Source organism: Ranitomeya imitator, chromosome 6, assembly GCF_032444005.1.
Source record: "Ranitomeya imitator isolate aRanImi1 chromosome 6, aRanImi1.pri, whole genome shotgun sequence".
Classification (NCBI taxonomy): Eukaryota; Metazoa; Chordata; class Amphibia; order Anura; family Dendrobatidae; genus Ranitomeya; species Ranitomeya imitator.
The window spans coordinates 86,730,975-86,749,557 of NC_091287.1; the positions used below are offsets into that span (position 1 = coordinate 86,730,975).

General features: G+C 42.8%; 1 protein-coding gene across 1 annotated transcript in view; it reads left to right on the forward strand.

The window, feature by feature from the left end:
- Positions 1-864: 864 nt before the first annotated feature.
- STK31 (serine/threonine kinase 31) overlaps positions 865-18,583 on the forward strand; it is a 160,961-nt gene continuing 143,242 nt past the window's right edge. Inside the window, exons 1-2 of the mRNA XM_069729864.1 lie at positions 865-935; positions 17,884-17,920. Of these exons, the coding sequence (XP_069585965.1) occupies positions 17,893-17,920 (28 nt within the window). The 5' untranslated portion in view covers positions 865-935; positions 17,884-17,892. The remainder of the gene's footprint in view (positions 936-17,883; positions 17,921-18,583) is intronic.

Genomic DNA, 18,583 nt, shown 5'->3' on the forward strand with positions numbered 1-18,583 from the left:
TACGCCACTGCTTTCAGTCATATTCTGGCACTCAGACTGACAGCCGGCTCAGCACACGTTCAGTATTTGGTGAGTTTTTTACATCAGTATTTGTAATCCAAAATCAGGAGAGGAACAACCAGAGGAAAAGTATAATAGAAACATATGCACCACTTCTGTATCCATCATCCACTCCTGGTTTTGGCTTACAGATACTGAGGTAAAAGACCTGACCAAATACTCTGCGTACACATCTGGCCTTAGGTTGTGTTCCCACAATGAGCTTTTCTGCTCTTATTAATTAGGTTGTGTTTTTTTACGTGATTTATCACGTTTTTGACCAGCGCTTTTTGTTTCTTTGCGGTGTGTCATACGTTAAATAAAGCTGCTGGTTTTTTATACTTCCTGATATATGGCTTTAACTCTATTTTACTCATACAGTCATGTGCAGATTACCTGCGTTTTTGATGCGCAAGCACTAAAATTGCAAGTGCATTTTTTACCAACGGATTCTCTGCATGTGATGTAATTCTATGGGGAAATCCAGACAGAAAACTCAGCGTACTGACATGACACACTGACATGTTTATGGGTTTGATACCTGCATGGCAGGGCACTTTATGCTTTGAGGGATCTGCAGGTGCACACGGTCAGTGAACGCTGCAGGTTGGGAGCAAACATGCGCTGAATTCAAAGTACTGCTACCCCCGGATTGTGCATGGACTCGGGAGATGCAGGCTGCACACACCGACCCGTCCTCCACACACACCGTCCTCCACATAACGAGCTATGGGCAGGGCGCCCCCTGCTGGCGCTGCGTACACATACAGCAGGACAGGCGCGCGTGGGCGGGGCCTCCTGACGTCGTGCGTGCGTGTCGAGTTTCATCCATCAACATCAAGAACGTGAAGGGAGATTAGAAAGCGGCAGAGTTCGGTGACTGCAGAGCTCCTCCGGTAAGAACGTACGGCTGGCAGCGGCTTTCTTCGCACAGCAGCAACATAGTGATTGGACGGAGTGTCACTGTACCATTGTTAGGACAGAGCGGGGGAGGGCCTGTGCTGAGGAGACGGGCCCAGGCTGACATGGCGCCACTGCCCTGCGGTACTGCAGTCGGTGTCTGAGGGACAGTTCTGTGTTATGGAAAGTATCGAAATCTCCCTGAATAGTAAACAAATAAATATGCTAATAATGGGGGAGCAGCGGGCCCCGTGCTATATACTGATAATGGAGGAGCAGCAGGCCCCGTGCTGTCCTATATACTGATAATGGAGGAGCAGCAGGCCCCGTGCTGTCCTATATACTAATAATGGGGAGCAGCAGGCCCTGTGCTGTCCTATATACTGATAATGGAGGAGCAGCAGGCCCCGTGCTGTCCTATATACTAATAATGGGGAGCAGCAGGCCCTGTGCTGTCCTATATACTGATAATGGAGGAGCAGCAGGCCCCGTGCTGTCCTATATACTAATAATGGGGAGCAGCAGGCCCCGTGCTGTCCTATATACTAATAATGGGGGAGCAGCAGGCCCTGTGCTGTCCTATATACTGATAATGGGGGAGCAGCAGGCCCCGTGCTGTCCTATATACTAATAATGGGGAGCAGCAGGCCCTGTGCTGTCCTATATACTGATAATGGGGGAGCAGCAGGCCCCGTGCTGTCCTATATACTAATAATGGGGAGCAGCAGGCCCCGTGCTGTCCTATATACTGATAATGGGGGAGCAGCAGGCCCTGTGCTGTCCTATATACTGATAATGGGGGAGCAGCAGGCCCCGTGCTGTCCTATATACTGATAATGGGGAGCAGCAGGCCCCGTGCTGTCCTATATACTAATAATGGGGAGCAGCAGGCCCCGTGCTGTCCTATATACTGATAATGGGGGAGCGGCAGGCCCCGTGCTGTCCTATATACTGATAATGGGGGAGCGGCAGGCCCCGTGCTGTATACTGATAATGGGGGAGCGGCAGGCCCCGTGCTGTCCTATATACTGATAATGGAGGAGCGGCAGGCCCCGTGCTGTATACTGATAATGGGGGAGCAGCGGGCCCCGTGCTGTCCTGTGTACTGATAATGGGGGAGCAGCAGGCCCCGTGCTGTCCTATATACTGATAATGGGGGAGCGGCAGGCCCCGTGCTGTATACTGATAATGGGGGAGCAGCGGGCCCCGTGCTGTCCTATATACTGATAATGGAGGAGCAGCAGGCCCTGTGCTGTCCTATATACTGATAATGGAGGAGCAGCAGGCCCCGTGCTGTCCTATATACTGATAATGGGGGAGCGGCAGGCCCTGTGCTGTCCTGTATACTGATAATGGAGGAGCAGTAGGCCCCGTGCTGTCCTGTATACTGATAATGGGGGAGCAGCAGGCCCCGTGCTGTCCTGTATACTGATAATGGGGGAGCAGCAGGCCCCGTGCTGTCCTATATACTGATAATGGAGGAGCAGCAGGCCCCGTGCTGTCCTGTATACTGATAATGGGGAGCAGCGGCCCTGTGCTGTCCTGTATACTGATAATGGGGGAGCAGCAGGCCCCGTGCTGTGCTATATACTGATAATGGAGGAGCAGCAGGCCCCGTGCTGTCCTATATACTAATAATGGGGAGCAGCAGGCCCTGTGCTGTCCTATATACTGATAATGGAGGAGCAGCAGGCCCCGTGCTGTCCTGTATACTGATAATGGGGGAGCAGCAGGCCCCGTGCTGTCCTGTATACTGATAATGGGGGAGCAGCAGGCCCCGTGCTGTGCTATATACTGATAATGGAGGAGCAGCAGGCCCCGTGCTGTCCTATATACTAATAATGGGGAGCAGCAGGCCCTGTGCTGTCCTATATACTGATAATGGAGGAGCAGCAGGCCCCGTGCTGTCCTGTATACTGATAATGGGGGAGCAGCAGGCCCCGTGCTGTCCTATATACTGATAATGGGGGAGCGGCAGGCCCTGTGCTGTCCTGTATACTGATAATGGGGGAGCGGCAGGCCCCGTGCTGTCCTATATACTGATAATGGGGGAGCGGCAGGCCCCGTGCTGTCCTATATACTGATAATGGGGGAGCAGCAGGCCCCGTGCTGTCCTATATACTGATAATGGGGGAGCAGCAGGCCCCGTGCTGTCCTATATACTGATAATGGGGGAGCAGCAGGCCCCGTGCTGTCCTATATACTGATAATGGGGGAGCAGCAGGCCCCGTGCTGTCCTATATACTAATAATGGGGGAGCAGCAGGCCCTGTGCTGTCCTGTATACTGATAATGGGGGAGCGGCAGGCCCCGTGCTATATACTGATAATGGGGGAGCGGCAGGCCCCGTGCTGTCCTATATACTGATAATGGGGGAGCAGCAGGCCCCGTGCTGTCCTATATACTGATAATGGGGAGCAGCAGGCCCTGTGCTGTGCTGTATACTGATAATGGGGGAGCAGCAGGCCCCGTGCTGTCCTGTATACTGATAATGGGGGAGCAGCAGGCCCCGTGCTGTCCTATATACTGATAATGGGAGCAGCGGCCCCGTGCTATATACTGATAATGGAGGAGCAGCAGGCCCCGTGCTGTCCTGTGTACTGATAATGGAGGAGCAGCAGGCCCCGTGCTGTCCTGTATACTGATAATGGGGGAGCAGCAGGCCCCGTGCTGTCCTGTATACTGATAATGGGGGAGCAGCAGGCCCCGTGCTGTCCTGTATACTGATAATGGGGGAGCAGCAGGCCCCGTGCTGTCCTGTATACTGATAATGGGGGAGCAGCAGGCCTCGTGCTGTCCTGTATACTGATAATGGGGGAGCAGCAGGCCCCGTGCTGTCCTGTATACTGATAATGGGGGAGCAGCAGGCCCCGTGCTGTCCTGAATACTGATAATGGGGGAGCAGCAGGCCCCGTGCTATCCTATATACTGATAATGGGGGAGCGGCAGGCCCCGTGCTGTCCTATATACTGATAATGGGGGAGCAGCAGGCCCCGTGCTGTCCTATATACTGATAATGGGGGAGCGGCAGGCCCCGTGCTGTCCTATATACTGATAATGGGGGAGCAGCAGGCCCCGTGCTGTCCTATATACTGATAATGGGGGAGCAGCAGGCCCCGTGCTGTCCTATATACTGATAATGGGGGAGCAGCAGGCCCCGTGCTGTCCTATATACTGATAAGGGTCCTTTCACACTTCAGTTATTTGGCGTCAGTCACTACCGACATAGTGACGGATCCGTCACAATTGTTGTAAAAACGGTTCTAACGGATCCGTTTTTTTGACGGATCCGTTACTTGGGGGTTGTCTGGGAAAAGTATCTTCTTTTTGGAGCATGCGCAATTGAAAAAACGGATTGGCGCGACGGATCCGCCGAAAAAAACGTTGCGGCGGATCCGTCGCCCATAGGCGCCCATTCTATGGATCCGTCGCGATCCGCCATTTCGGCGTTGACAAAAAACGTTTCAATGTCCGTCTATTTTCAGAAAACGTCTGCCAAATTTCGACGGATCCGTCGCATGGCGGATGGAACGGACGACCATCCGTCACAATCCGTCACTAATGCAAGTCTATGGGAAAATAACGGATCTGTCCAAAAAAATTGACGGATCCGTTATTTGAGGAAAATGGCGGTTTTAGACTGACGCCAAATAACTGAAGTGTGAAAGAGGCCTAATGGGGGAGCAGCAGCCCCCGTGCTGTCCTGTATACTGATAATGGGGGAGCAGCAGGCCCCGTGCTGTCCTGTATACTGATAATGGGGGAGCAGCAGGCCCCGTGCTGTCCTGTATACTGATAATGGGGGAGCAGCAGGCCCCGTGCTGTCCTGTATACTGATAATGGGGGAGCAGCAGGCCCTGTGCTGTCCTGTATACTGATAATGGGGGAGCAGCAGGCCCCGTGCTGTCCTGTATACTGATAATGGGGAGCAGCAGGCCCCGTGCTGTCCTATATACTGATAATGGGGGGAGCAGCAGGCCCTGTGCTGTCCTGTGTACTGATAATGGGGGAGCAGCAGGCCCTGTCCTGTATACTGATAATGGGGGAGCAGCAGGCCCCGTGCTGTCCTGTATACTGATAATGGGGGAGCAGCAGGCCCCGTGCTGTCCTGTATACTGATAATGGGGGAGCAGCAGGCCCCGTGCTGTCCTGTATACTGATAATGGGGGAGCAGCAGGCCCCGTGCTGTCCTGTATACTGATAATGGGGGAGCAGCAGGCCCCGTGCTGTCCTGTATACTGATAATGGGGGAGCAGCAGGCCCTGTGCTGTCCTATATACTGATAATGGGGGAGCAGCAGGCCCTGTGCTGTCCTATATACTGATAATGGGGGAGCAGCAGGCCCCGTGCTGTCCTGTATACTGATAATGGGGGAGCAGCAGGCCCCGTGCTGTCCTGTATACTGATAATGGGGGAGCAGCAGGCCCTGTGCTGTCCTGTATACTGATAATGGGGGAGCAGCAGGCCCCGTGCTGTCCTGTATAAGGATAATGGGGGAGCAGCAGGCCGCACTGTAATATATACTAATAATGGGGGAGCAGCAGGCCGCACTGTACTATATATTGATAATGGGGGATCAGGCTGCACTGTCCTGTGTACTGATCATGGCGGAGTAGGTCGCACTGTCCTATAAGCTGATCATGGGGGAGCAGCAGGCCGCTCTGTACTATATACTGATAATGTATCCACCATCTCAGTCATACTAGCTCTGCTGCCGCATACCAGGAGATGCTTCATAATCCCCCTGAAGTGTCTGCTAATCGCCTGCGCACATCTTGTTCCCTACTATGCAGTTGTGAGCAGACTGGACTGTGCTCAGCGCCTCCTCTGTCATCCAGTGACGCCCATCAGACTGTTAGCCGCCTCCTCTGTTCCTGCAGTCGCTGTCCTGCTGCCTTGAGTGACGTGATGGATATCACCTATATCCTCCACAGCCTGTTTTAACTCTTGTGCCTCCATAGTAGGGAACAAGATATGTGCAGAGGCTGCAGACATTGCAGATGATATCAATCAAGGCTGGTTAGAGACACCCACCGGACCGCTCAACGCAGATTAGCCAGGCGTTTTTTTATGTGAAGAACTGTGATCTTATGGTTGCAGTAACGTCATGAAATCACATTAAAGTTAGAGGATATACTTTATATAGGGAACACCTGTCACGTACAATAGTGGGAGCGAGCACATCTGCCCTCGCTGTGGCGGGGAGCGATGGCTGTAGCTGCTCCCTGTATCATCTGGATTGGCTGCATGGAGTTCCATTTCTCCCAGTATCTGTTTTTCCAGTAATGCAGGCAGACTTGATTTGAATGCTATTTACCTACAAATTGCTATTAGATCTGCAGGTGAATATCGATTCAGGAGGTGACTATTTCCCTTTTATCCCAGTATAGAAGAACAAACGAGGCTTGTCACCTGTGTTAGTGATCGGTATGGGTTCTAGTAGTGACACCCCCACACCCACATATTTATCATCTTTCCATCTTTCCTAAGAATAGTGAAAAACTCATTAGTGGAAATCACTTTAATTAAAGTAAACTTCTTTCTTGTTAAAACGAACTTCCTATATTTTAGAATGTATGTAAATAGGCATTTTATTTTACTTTTTTTTGCAGAAGTGTTTACAGTGGTTCTCCAGTCAAATGATATTGATGACTTATCCTTATGACAGGTCATTTTTTTTTTTTATTGGTGGGGGTCTGACATCTGTTACTCCCACTGATTAGTTATTAGCTCCTGTAGCAGCCAGAAGTAACCAGTGTATGAGGCGGACAGCTAAGCTCCATTCAGTGAGTAACGGCAGCAGTGGAGTTCTGCACATTGTCTCCTGTTATAGTAAGGCTATGTTCACACTTTGCAGATTCCACTGCGGATTTTTCCGCAGCAGAATTCCAAAATCCGCAGTGAAAACCCGTTGCGGTTTTTACTGCGGTTTCTTCTGCGGATTTTCATCTGCAGTTTTCTATTGGAGCAGGTGAAAATCCGCAGAAAAGAAGTGACATGCTGCGGAATGTAATCCGCAGCGTTTCCGCATGGTTTTTTCCGCAGCATGTGCACTGCGTTTTTTGTTTCCCATAGGTTTACATTGTACTGTAAACTCATGGGAAACTGCTGCAGATCCGCAGCGGTCAAATCAGCTGCGGATCCGCAGCAAAATCCGCAAAGTGTGAATAAAGCCTTAATGTTTACATCCAGCTACCATTGGAGCAGAAAACAGCTGATCCGTTGGGGTGCCGGTTGTCAGATCACCACCAGTCCAGCATTGATCTATCTTAAAGGGAAGGTGCCACCAGTTTTCTTGTATTTTGTTTTTTTGTGAAATTAAGCTTAAAATAGTAATTAAAATGTATTAATGCAATGTTTGCACTGTTTGCAAACATTTCTATATGAAAAATGTTAAAAATCGTTATTGCGCAAAAATATCTAATCAAGACTTAACCAGGTGCGTTATTCTTAAAAGAAAAATGTCATGATATCCTGACGAAAGTATAGTGGTTTATTGAGTTATCCACCATCGCAGCAAAAACATATAAGGTAGATGAAACAATTACAAACAGAGTGTCCATGTGTAAATATCAGCGCTTGTTTTGTTACTCATCTTTCCCAAGGTCCTGAATGGTAAAAGTCATCTGTCTGTGTGAAGTCTGAAGTCCTCATGGCATGGAGTAGCTAACAGCTGTTGTTCCTCGTGTCTTGTCTTATGTCCATGGAGAATGATGGTGAAGGCAGGGAGGTGACCGTCCCACGTGACAAAAGCCCCCACACCCTCCTAAGAGACGTTTATATATGTTCAACACTGATCACGTGTCCTCTGTATATGGAGTTAACTTATACTCTGAGCTACATACACAGAAATAGCTTTTGATAGTGTCAGCAAGAAACCATGTGCTCAGTACAGAATAAAAATAAGAAATATTAATATTTAACAATTCCCCCTTTTGAGGGTGACAGACATTGATTGGAACCCTCAAATTAAAATATTAATAAAATCTACTTTCTTCTTTAGCAAAATGATATAATAAATAGTATCAATAATAATATTGCTATATGTTCTCAATAATATAGTGATATGTAAATTCATGCTATGGGAAGCCGTGACTAATATTCATATAAAATATATATTATACTTTCCTATATCTACTTGAAGCATCTCAGGTCTGATGTCATCTGATGTCATCTGGTCTTCATATTGATGTCTTCTTGTTTAATATAAGTCTTTTGAAATAGATGATAGCATGTAGATATGTAGAGACTGTGTCATGTGTCAATCAAAGTCCATAAATTCAAATGTTGATAAGAAAACAGTCCATAGATGAAATGTAGCTTTAATATCTGTGCAGTGTCACCTTTAGAGACCTGGACTTACATTGGCTCGCCTTGGAAATCATCTGGAATCCTCAAATCATCCACGCTGGTGTTGGAACAGGTGTGACGTCTTTGGTCGGCACAGCAAGGGTTACATTGACTCTTCCTTGCCAAACATAGCACCATAACCAGTCCTTAGTACACAGGACACATGTCAGGGTTGTTGTAGCGTCCTGACAATTACCTGAGTGTTCACCAGCTTTCATGGAAGTCTTATAGGTGATAGGAAACCACTAGATCGTGATAAGAACGTAATAACACAGTTCATCTTTGATACTGTACTCATAGTCAGTGATGGATGCTGTAGTTGTGAATGGTGACATGAATTGTATTTGACACGGTCTATTATTACTCAGAAATCAGAACATTGTTACCTTGTGGAACTTCTGGATAACGGCTTTTCTTCTTGCAACTTTTAAGAATCAATTGAATTTAGAAAAATGTAAAGTCTTTATTAACGTCTTTAGTATCTTGATTGAAGTCTTCATTCCCTATTCTATACCAAATCTGGTAATTTCCCTAACTTATAATATCACAGCGTACCATAGCAATCAATAATATCCATATAATTATTAAATGATATTAAAATGGAGTTTATATTTGGAAAAATAAAATAATAATAATAAATGATAGTATATTATTAACCATATTCTTCATGTGATTGGACATTTTTATGTCATAGGTGTAATTTCTTCTTGAACCCATAGATTTCAGTGTGTCTTTTATGTAACAAGTGCTGATATTTAGTATTAAAACTTTATTAATTTATGTTCAGTAGACCAATAATATGTAAGTATGTATAGCCATGAACCAAAATAAGTATATATATATATATGACTGAATGAGTGAAAGAATTGTTGTATTTAACTCAGAATTGAAATTTTCTTATATGATGAAACCATATGATCACTATATTTGATAAAGCAATATGCTTGTAGACATTACTCTATTAAATATTGATTTTTCCTTGATGAAAAATAAGAATGAAAAATAAAAATTGAAAGAAAAGTGGAAAAAAATGAAAAATAAAAATGAGAATAAAAAATAAAAATAAGGCCTTTATATGTTGATGACAAATGCTGAGATTATGTCTCAGTAATACATTCCCTTAATACTTCCTCATGTAGATGTTGTCATAACCTTGGATCACCAAAATATTGAAATTATGCAACTTTGCATATAATACCCTTCATAAGAGAAAAAAAAAGACTTTTATAATATTTATTGTTATTGTACCCAATAATACCTTATTAATATTTCTTCTTTATTAAAATGTGTGAAGAAGAGGTATTGATGAAATGTGATGATGTGATCAGGATCAAAAACACATTTCCCCCTTAATATCAAAAAATATTATTTTATGAAAAAATTAATTTGTAAAAACCCAAGTGAGAAATAATTATTTTTATAACTGTCATATCAACTTGTGCCATATATTTGTTTGAAGATGTGTACTCATCTATGTAACTATAAAAAACACTGAATATGAAAAAATTATCATTTGGGAAATGTTATTGTACTTATTAAATAATAATCACTAAAGAAATATATGTTGAATAATAATATTTAAATATATCTTAATATTCTAATAATTTAACTGAATGCTATTATTAAATTAAACACAAAGATTTTTTTTTTCTCAAACATACCAAAAATCATGAGGCCTCTGTCAAACTGTGCATACACATTCCACATTCCACATACCACGCTCTGGTCACTCTTACATTGGATTCACCCTTAGCAGCTGCCCATACACTTCTGTCATCTGTCACATGTGACACACATATAGACGTTCAAACTACATATTCCACATACAAAGAATACACATATATTAACCCAAAATATTGTATCCTAATTATTAATCAATGCGCATTCTAATCTATTAAATTTAGTATTCTAATATTCCTTTGAATATTCCCCAAATATTATCCAACACTATGTTTTAACCTATAGAAAGGACTGGACCCATTTACAAGAAACCCGAGTTGAATGTTTCACAGCTAATCCTGGAACAAGCCTGTAACTGAATCCGGTTGAATGCAAAGCCTGAGGAAAATTTCTAAAACTAAAACAAGGCTATATGATATCCCTTAACTCACATATGTCACGTCATGCACCATGCAGTGGAAAAAACATAATGTTACAGAAAAACATGTAGTACATACATTTTTAGGTATTAGACATATTATTTATTTTTAAGTGTTAAATATATAAAAATCATGCAGTTAATATAGCTTCCTGTGTGAATAAGACATAAATTCATGAAACAGGTATTTTTTGTTCAATCCTCGCTTTGAAAGTAAAATTCTAAGGGAAAATGAAAGATAAAGGTTAATTTCATATTTATTTCAAAACAAAATAATTTAGATATCTTATACATATGTATATATTTAATAAATGTATTTAATTGTAATTCTAAATATTTTTTACTGGAGTAAATTTTAATTATTTCACTATATATATAAAAATGCAGTTAATATAATCTCTACTTATACAAATATGCTACAGTATTTACTGTATATTATATTAATATATATAACTGCAGAATTATATTGAGATAGAATAATTACATTAATAAATAATACATTGTATAACTCATCATATAATATAATTACATTTTTAGCCAATTCCTATCCCAAAATGTAACTCTCTGTTAACCCTATGGACTCTTTGAAGAGCTGTGATAATGGAGTGTTCAGCTGAGCACCCCCTGAGATACCCACCTGCTTCCATTTGTCAATTTCCGCCATCTCAGAGAGATCTGAGCCTTCAGCATTTAACCCTTTCAGAGGAATTTCTTTGATAGATTCCTGAATCGTTTCATAGGGTTTGTAGCAAATATGTAATTTTCTTCGTACTTCATAGATTTGATTTTGGATCAGGTTTGAAGATTTTGATTTTGGCTTTTGATAAGATTGAATTCTGTAATAAATGATAATTCTTGCTACAGGGCATATATATATAATTATAAAATGGTAATAGAACAACTCAAAAGCAGTCCAACTATGCCCAAATCAAAGGAAAAACGTAGTTCTACGCAAAGAATCAGTTTAAGCTAATAGAAGAAACGCGTATTTATGAACAAAGGACAAACTTTATTTATTGGTAAAAAACAGACAATTAAAAATAGCCAACAGTGCTACAAGTGAGCCAAGAAAACAAAAAAGGCATCACCAATGGATGGGCAAAATAGATCACTACAGGTATGTAAGCTACAAATAGATTCCTCAATGCATAAATAACAAGTGCCAGGGAATAGGAACACAGGCTAAGGGTTAGGTAAATAAGGGTCAAGTGAATAAGTAAGTACAAATGAATAATAAACTATAGGCATATAATAACGCCAAGCGATAGGATCACAAAGGATCCATAATCTCAAGAACCCCAAGACCTTTAGTGTAAACCTAAGGAGGAATCATCTAAAAGTAGTAACATAGTATGGTACGCTACTCACCAGCATCCAAATGGTGATGCCACAGCCCCAATGCGCATTTCGGCTCTGTGCCTTCGTCAGGGGGAGTGGCATCACAGCGGAAACATGCCCCTTTTAAATGGACGGTGGCCAATAGTAGCCCAGCATGTAGATGGTCACATGACCGGAAGTTAGACCGAAAGGAATCATGGTATTTGTAGTAGAGCGTCGGACTCACGTGGTTTCGGGTGGTGCATGACGCCTGGCATCTCCGAGAAGGTGATTTCTTCTTCTCCGAGAAGATTGAATTCTGACTGGTTTCAAAAACTTAGTAAAATGTGTTTTCCTTTCAAGATTCTCGTGTTTTCTAGAAAAATCAAGGGATTGGGCGCATTCGTATAAAGAATCTTTCTGTGACGCCATAACACGAGATACAGGATTTAAGAATTTAAACTTGTTTACAAAACAATTTATCATGGATTGTTGATTCAAATTCGTACAGACCAATTTATAAGTCCTTTCAAAAATGGCCATAAAAGTAAAGGTACATTCTTCCCGGCCAATCTTCAATTTTAGAAGAATATCAAGATCTGGATAATTTTCTTTCAATCCACAGAAAATCAAAATTCTTAATCTTTCTACATCAGTCATCTTTTCGTGGAACTCATCAGTCTGCATTTTTAGTGAGAGTCTTCTGGAGAAGATTACCGGAAGCCAAATTTTAAACAAATTATTTCTCTGCACATTAGTCAAATCAAACTTATCAGCAAAACTTTCAAATATCTCTGAATTTCTGCACACATGGATTTTGTCATCATATGCAGGAATGATTTTGCACAATTTTAGCAGGATTTTCCTAGATTTAAGTTGGAGTTGGGCCTCTGAGTCGTCTATTTTTAATGGCAATGGTACATCTGTCCCTCGTAGATCATCTTTGTCAGTTTCTCCTACGCTTCCTCCATCTTGTTTTTCATCTTGTGTCACAAAGTCAATGTCACTTTGGGTGGTCATCGTCATTACAGATACGTGTGTCACATCTTCCTCACTCTTCCCATTACAGTCAATCTTGGGAACATCATTAGTTTCCTTAGAAATTCTTTCTACGCTGTCTTTTTTGGACTTCTCTGTCACAAACTCGTTAAATACATAAACCATATGTAAAATATTTTTCAGTTGCTATTTTTCTTTTTTCCTAAACATTAGCTTAGAATCTAATTTCAAATTCGAATTCGCTATTCTGCATTCTGCAAATAAATTAGACCAAAATATTTCTAAGCTAGATCCGTACAAACTTACAAATTCTATCTGACTTGATTTAGCATATGAATTAATCAAATCCATTTGTCTTACCTTGAAATCTCAGCTTGTAGTCCCTTTGCTTTTACAACGCTGGGCTCCGGACTTCAGCACGGCTATTTTTAGCACGTCTGTTCTTCAGCACTACCAGTGCTTGCTGTCAATCTGTCTGACACCTGTTAAAGTCTCCGTAATTCGTAGGTTCTTGTATGAGTTCTTTGTGACTTGAAGTTTTGAAGTGGAATTCCTGAATACTTGCACAATCTAGCGGAACTCTTCTGTCTTCCCCCGTGTGCAAGAAGAAGGAAATTCACGCAAAAATAGCACAAATAATCAAAACTGGCTGGCTAGGCCAATGTTAAAAATCGTTATTGCGCAAAAATATCTAATCAAGACTTAACCAGGTGCGTTATTCTTAAAAGAAAAATGTCATGATATCCTGACGAAAGTATAGTGGTTTATTGAGTTATCCACCATCGCAGCAAAAACATATAAGGTAGATGAAACAATTACAAACAGAGTGTCCATGTGTAAATATCAGCGCTTGTTTTGTTACTCATCTTTCCCAAGGTCCTGAATGGTAAAAGTCATCTGTCTGTGTGAAGTCTGAAGTCCTCATGGCATGGAGTAGCTAACAGCTGTTGTTCCTCGTGTCTTGTCTTATGTCCATGGAGAATGATGGTGAAGGCAGGGAGGTGACCGTCCCACGTGACAAAAGCCCCCACACCCTCCTAAGAGACGTTTATATATGTTCAACACTGATCACGTGTCCTCTGTATATGGAGTTAACTTATACTCTGAGCTACATACACAGAAATAGCTTTTGATAGTGTCAGCAAGAAACCATGTGCTCAGTACAGAATAAAAATAAGAAATATTAATATTTAACAAAAAATATTATATATTTTTCTACAAATATGCTGCCCTGCTCTCTCTCCAGGTGTCACCTCCCTCTCTGCAGGCTGTGAGTGCAGCTTACAGGAGATCACAGGGACTGTGTGTGAGGGGGAGGCAGAGACACAGCAGGAGAAGCACACAGGGCAGCATGTGAGGAGCTGAGGACGTGCCTGCTTGGAGTACAGAGGAGCAGGGAGGGCTTCTTCTGTCCTGTGATAGAGAGCACAGGGCTATAATAAAATGGCAGCTAGTCACACCTACAGCAGTGAGTTGTGCAGCCCACAGAGGCGTGCCCAGCTCACTGCTAATGCTGCTGCAATGTTACAGATAGGGTCCACGCCGGTCTATTATGTACTATGTCCATGGGGTGCCGTAATCTGACACTGATAGGGCCCTGTTACTGCTGCAAAACCAAGATGTCAGCCCCCAGTGCATTCTTTAAACTCATATAACACATGAAATATGTTTCACATGCATTTCAAACTTGCTTATAGCAGCATGTTATGCTACATTAGTGATTTATTAATGACCTACAAACGCGGTACCTTCCCTTTAAGAATAAGTTTCCAATATCATTTGTCCAAACAATCACTTTAAGCTTTTTAGGTAGGGTAATCTGTGATAGTGGATTCATCTGTTACCGAATTAATGAGCAGAATGTCGGGCTTTTCCTTTCTTTTTTTATAAATTTTTTTTATTTAAAAAAAATAAATAAAGAAAATGGAAACCTGACAAAACCACAGTATAAATCAATAGGGCCAGTCCCTGCAGATTTTTGAACTCGGGTGGTCACCCAACACCTCATATTTATGTAATTTAATGAAAGCTTTATTAATATGCATGTATTATATGCATTAGGCCACATTCCCACATCCGCGTGTTATGGTCCGAGTATATTTGCAAATATAAGGCTGACAATTTCGGGACAGGAGACCCTTGCCTTAGGGTCTTTACTTGGACCATGACACATGGATGTGTGATCGCGGTTTTTGTGAGACTGCTCTTGTAACCTCTTCCTTCCCACAACATGTGAACTATTATGGCACAGGGATGATGTGGTCACAGGAGTGGTCTCCGAGCTATCCTCATTGGTTGTAACATGCAGTGGACACCCTGCTGCAATGGCAGATTTGGAATTTATTTTGCAGTTGACCGCCTCTGAGGTCTGACCTGTGCAAGTCACCCAAGTGGTTTTGCTGAGGGTGGGTCCTTATTCTTTCATGTTTTCTGCAGGATACTGCTGGGCATGGCATTTGGGAACAAACAATGGCCTCCAGTTTGGTCTTGCAGTAGAGCCAAATAGACCAAAGGCATTTAATATACTGCCAGTCTGTATAGTTAGAGCTCCAGATGATGACCACCAGTGTGGATATCTGGCTTCTGAAAAGTTGTCCCATTTGCTGTTTTGTTGTCAAGTGCTAAGTTTCCGCCAGCGGCCTGGTTTCTGATGTTTTGCCTGTGATGGTGACGTCACATAGAAAGCCAATCGCTGAGTTCAATGGCTATGCGCATGTAGATGGATTGAGTCACTGAGCTCACTGATTGACGGCATGATGTCACCACTGCAGACGAACAGACCGGGGCAATGTTATAGGCTGCAGTACATCACTTCTCAATCCCTCTATATACAGCTGCTTACTGCATTACTTATATCTTCACCATCTCTATACACAGCCACCTCCTGCATTACTTATATCTTCACCTCCTCTATATACACTGTGTTCCAAATTATTATGCAAATTGGATTTAAGTGTCATTAAGATTTAATTGTTTTGTTTTCCAAATAAACTCGTGGATGTTATTGTGTCTCAGGGCTCAATGAATCACTGAAATCAATCTTAAACACGTGATAACTAGTTTTCCAGGTGATTCTAATTAAAGGAAACTACTTAAAAATTATATTCCACATTATTAAGCAGGCCACAGGTTTCAAGTAATATGGGAACTAAAAAGGATCTCTCTGCTGCTGAAAAGCATTAAATAGTGCAATGCATTGGACAAAGTATGAAAACATTAGATATTCCACGAAAACTTAAGAATGGTCATCATACTGTGAAGAGATTTGTGACTGAAACAGAGCACAGACAGAGGTCATGCAGATAAAGGCATAATGAGGAAGGTTTCTGCCAGACAAATTCATGGGATTAAGAGAGCAGCTGCCAAAATACCATTACAAAGCAGCAGTTATTTGAAGCTGCTGGTGCCTCTGGAGTCCCTCGAACCTCAAGGTGTAGGATCCTTCAAAGGCTTGCTGTGGTGCGTAAACCTAATATTCAGCCACTCTTAAACAGTGTTCACAAGCAGAAATGGTTAAAGTGGGCCCAGACATACATGAAGACTAATTTCCAAATAGTCTTGTTTACTGATGAGTGTCGAGCAACCCTGGATGGTCTAGATGGATGGAGTAGTGGATGGTTGGTGGATGGCCACCATGTCCCAACAAGGCTGCGACGTCAGCAATGAGGTGGAGGAGTCATGTTTTGGGCCAGAATCATGGGGAAACAGCTGGCAGGACGTTTTAAGGTTCCTGAAGGTGTGAAAATGACCTCTGCTAAGTATTTAGAGTTTCTGACTTAACACTTTCTTCCATGGTCTAAAAAGCAGAAACGTGCCTTCAGGAGCAAAATCATCTTCATGCTGACAATGCCCCATCTCATGCTGCAAATAATACCTCTGAGTCATTGGCTGCTATGGGCATAAAAGGAGATAAACTCATGGTGTGGCCACCATCTTCACCTGACCTCAACCCTATAGAGAACCTTTGGAGTATCATCAAGCAAAAGATCTATGAGGGTGGGAGGCCGTTCACATCAAAACAGCAGCTTTGGGGGCTATTCTGACTTCATGCAAAGAAATACAAGCAGAAACTCTCCAAAAACTCACAAGTTCAATGGATGCAAGAATTGTGAAGGTGATATCAAAGAAGGGTTCCTATGTTAACATGTAACTTGGCCTGTTTGGGTGTTTTGGAGTTAAATAGCATTTTTGTTCAGTGAATGTGACCTCCTAATGCTGCAAATTCCTCAAATGAGCATTTTCAGTTCTTTAAAACATTTCAAATGTATAGAAATTCTACTGTGCCTAATAATTTGGAACAGTGCATTTTGAGTTTTTATTTATTTTGGAGATTATACTGTTATCAGTCCACTTCCCTGCACTCCTCCTGCATCCTGTGTCAGCGCCGGCCGGCCGTAAAGCAGAGCACAGCGGTGACGTCACCGCTCTGCTTTATGGCCGGCGCTTACACAGGATGCAGGAGGAGTGCAGGGAAGCGGACACCGGGGGACGTGACAGGCACCGGAATGTGAGTATGTGTTTTTTTTTTTTACATTTACAATGGTAACCAGGGTAAACATTGGGTTACTAAGCGCGGCCCTGCGCTTAGTAACCCGATGTTTACCCTGGTTACCCGGGTACCTCGGCATCGTTGGTCGCTGGAGAGCTGTCTGTGTGACAGCTCTCCAGCGACCACACAGCGACGCTGCAGCGATCGGCATCGTTGTCTATATCGCTGCAGCGTCGCTTAATGTGACGGTACCTTTAGGAGCACAATCCCAGCTCCCTCTACTGCTGTATCTGGGGAGGCAGATGCTCCTTATAGGGAGTTGTAATTAGGAGTCCCATGTACAGCAGGAAAGGGTGTGGGAATTGGTTTCTTCACTCATTCATGCTCAATTCCCACCTCCAGACCTGAGACAAAATGGGAAGCAGCTGGTGATGCTACAACTGCCCTTCATCACTATAGTTGGGACTCAAAAACGCTTGGGCTGTAAACAGAACGTCATCAGAGCAACGTCACAGCCTCCATGCGCAACCAAAATAATGTTATTTTGGCCTGAATTTGTAGGGATAGCTTGGGGCCCAATAATAAAAATAATAATAATAAAAAAATCTTTAATATGGTTTATCATAACATATGTCTCTGCATACAGATTATGTACCGTATATATAATAAACTTCTCTTGTTTTTTTATGTAGCATATTAGAATGGAAGGAGACCCATTATTTAATAAAGGTAAATATATTAAGCCTTTACATGAAAAAGCTGAGAAAAAGTGAATTACAGTGGAAATGTTGGCATATGTAACAATACAAACTGCATGCAGTACTCGGTAGATCTTAGATCTTATATGGATGCTGTAATTACTTTAAAACTCCATATCCGAATGACCAATCAATCAGGAGTTCATTGGCCTCAGCAAGCAGGAAGGTGGTTCATTCCTAAAGACAGAAGTTGGCCAAAATCTATATCCTCAGGAATACACAGCCATTCTGATATGGAATTTCAAACTTAGTACACAAGCTTCACCAGATCTAAGTGATCTGTTTAAAGGTGTTGTCCACTCTTACAATCCCTTCTGAATCCCGATGTTTAACAATACTAAGGGCTCAAATCAATCACTGTTAAACAAACAAAACAAAAAATTGTTCCTGAAAAGTCAGATGAGTGTCATGCAAGTAGCATGCGATTTGCATGCTGGTACAATCCAATCCACCTCTCCATTACTAATCCCTGGGCTTGATGTCACCTTACAATACAAAGGTAACATCAACCCCAACCCTATTGCTCCACTTGTCACTGTCACAGGTTGGTCAAGTGAGAAGAGCGAGGCTATCTGCCAGATTTCACTCATCTTATGGATGCGCCATTTCTGGGTTGACTGAGAGCTGATGGTTT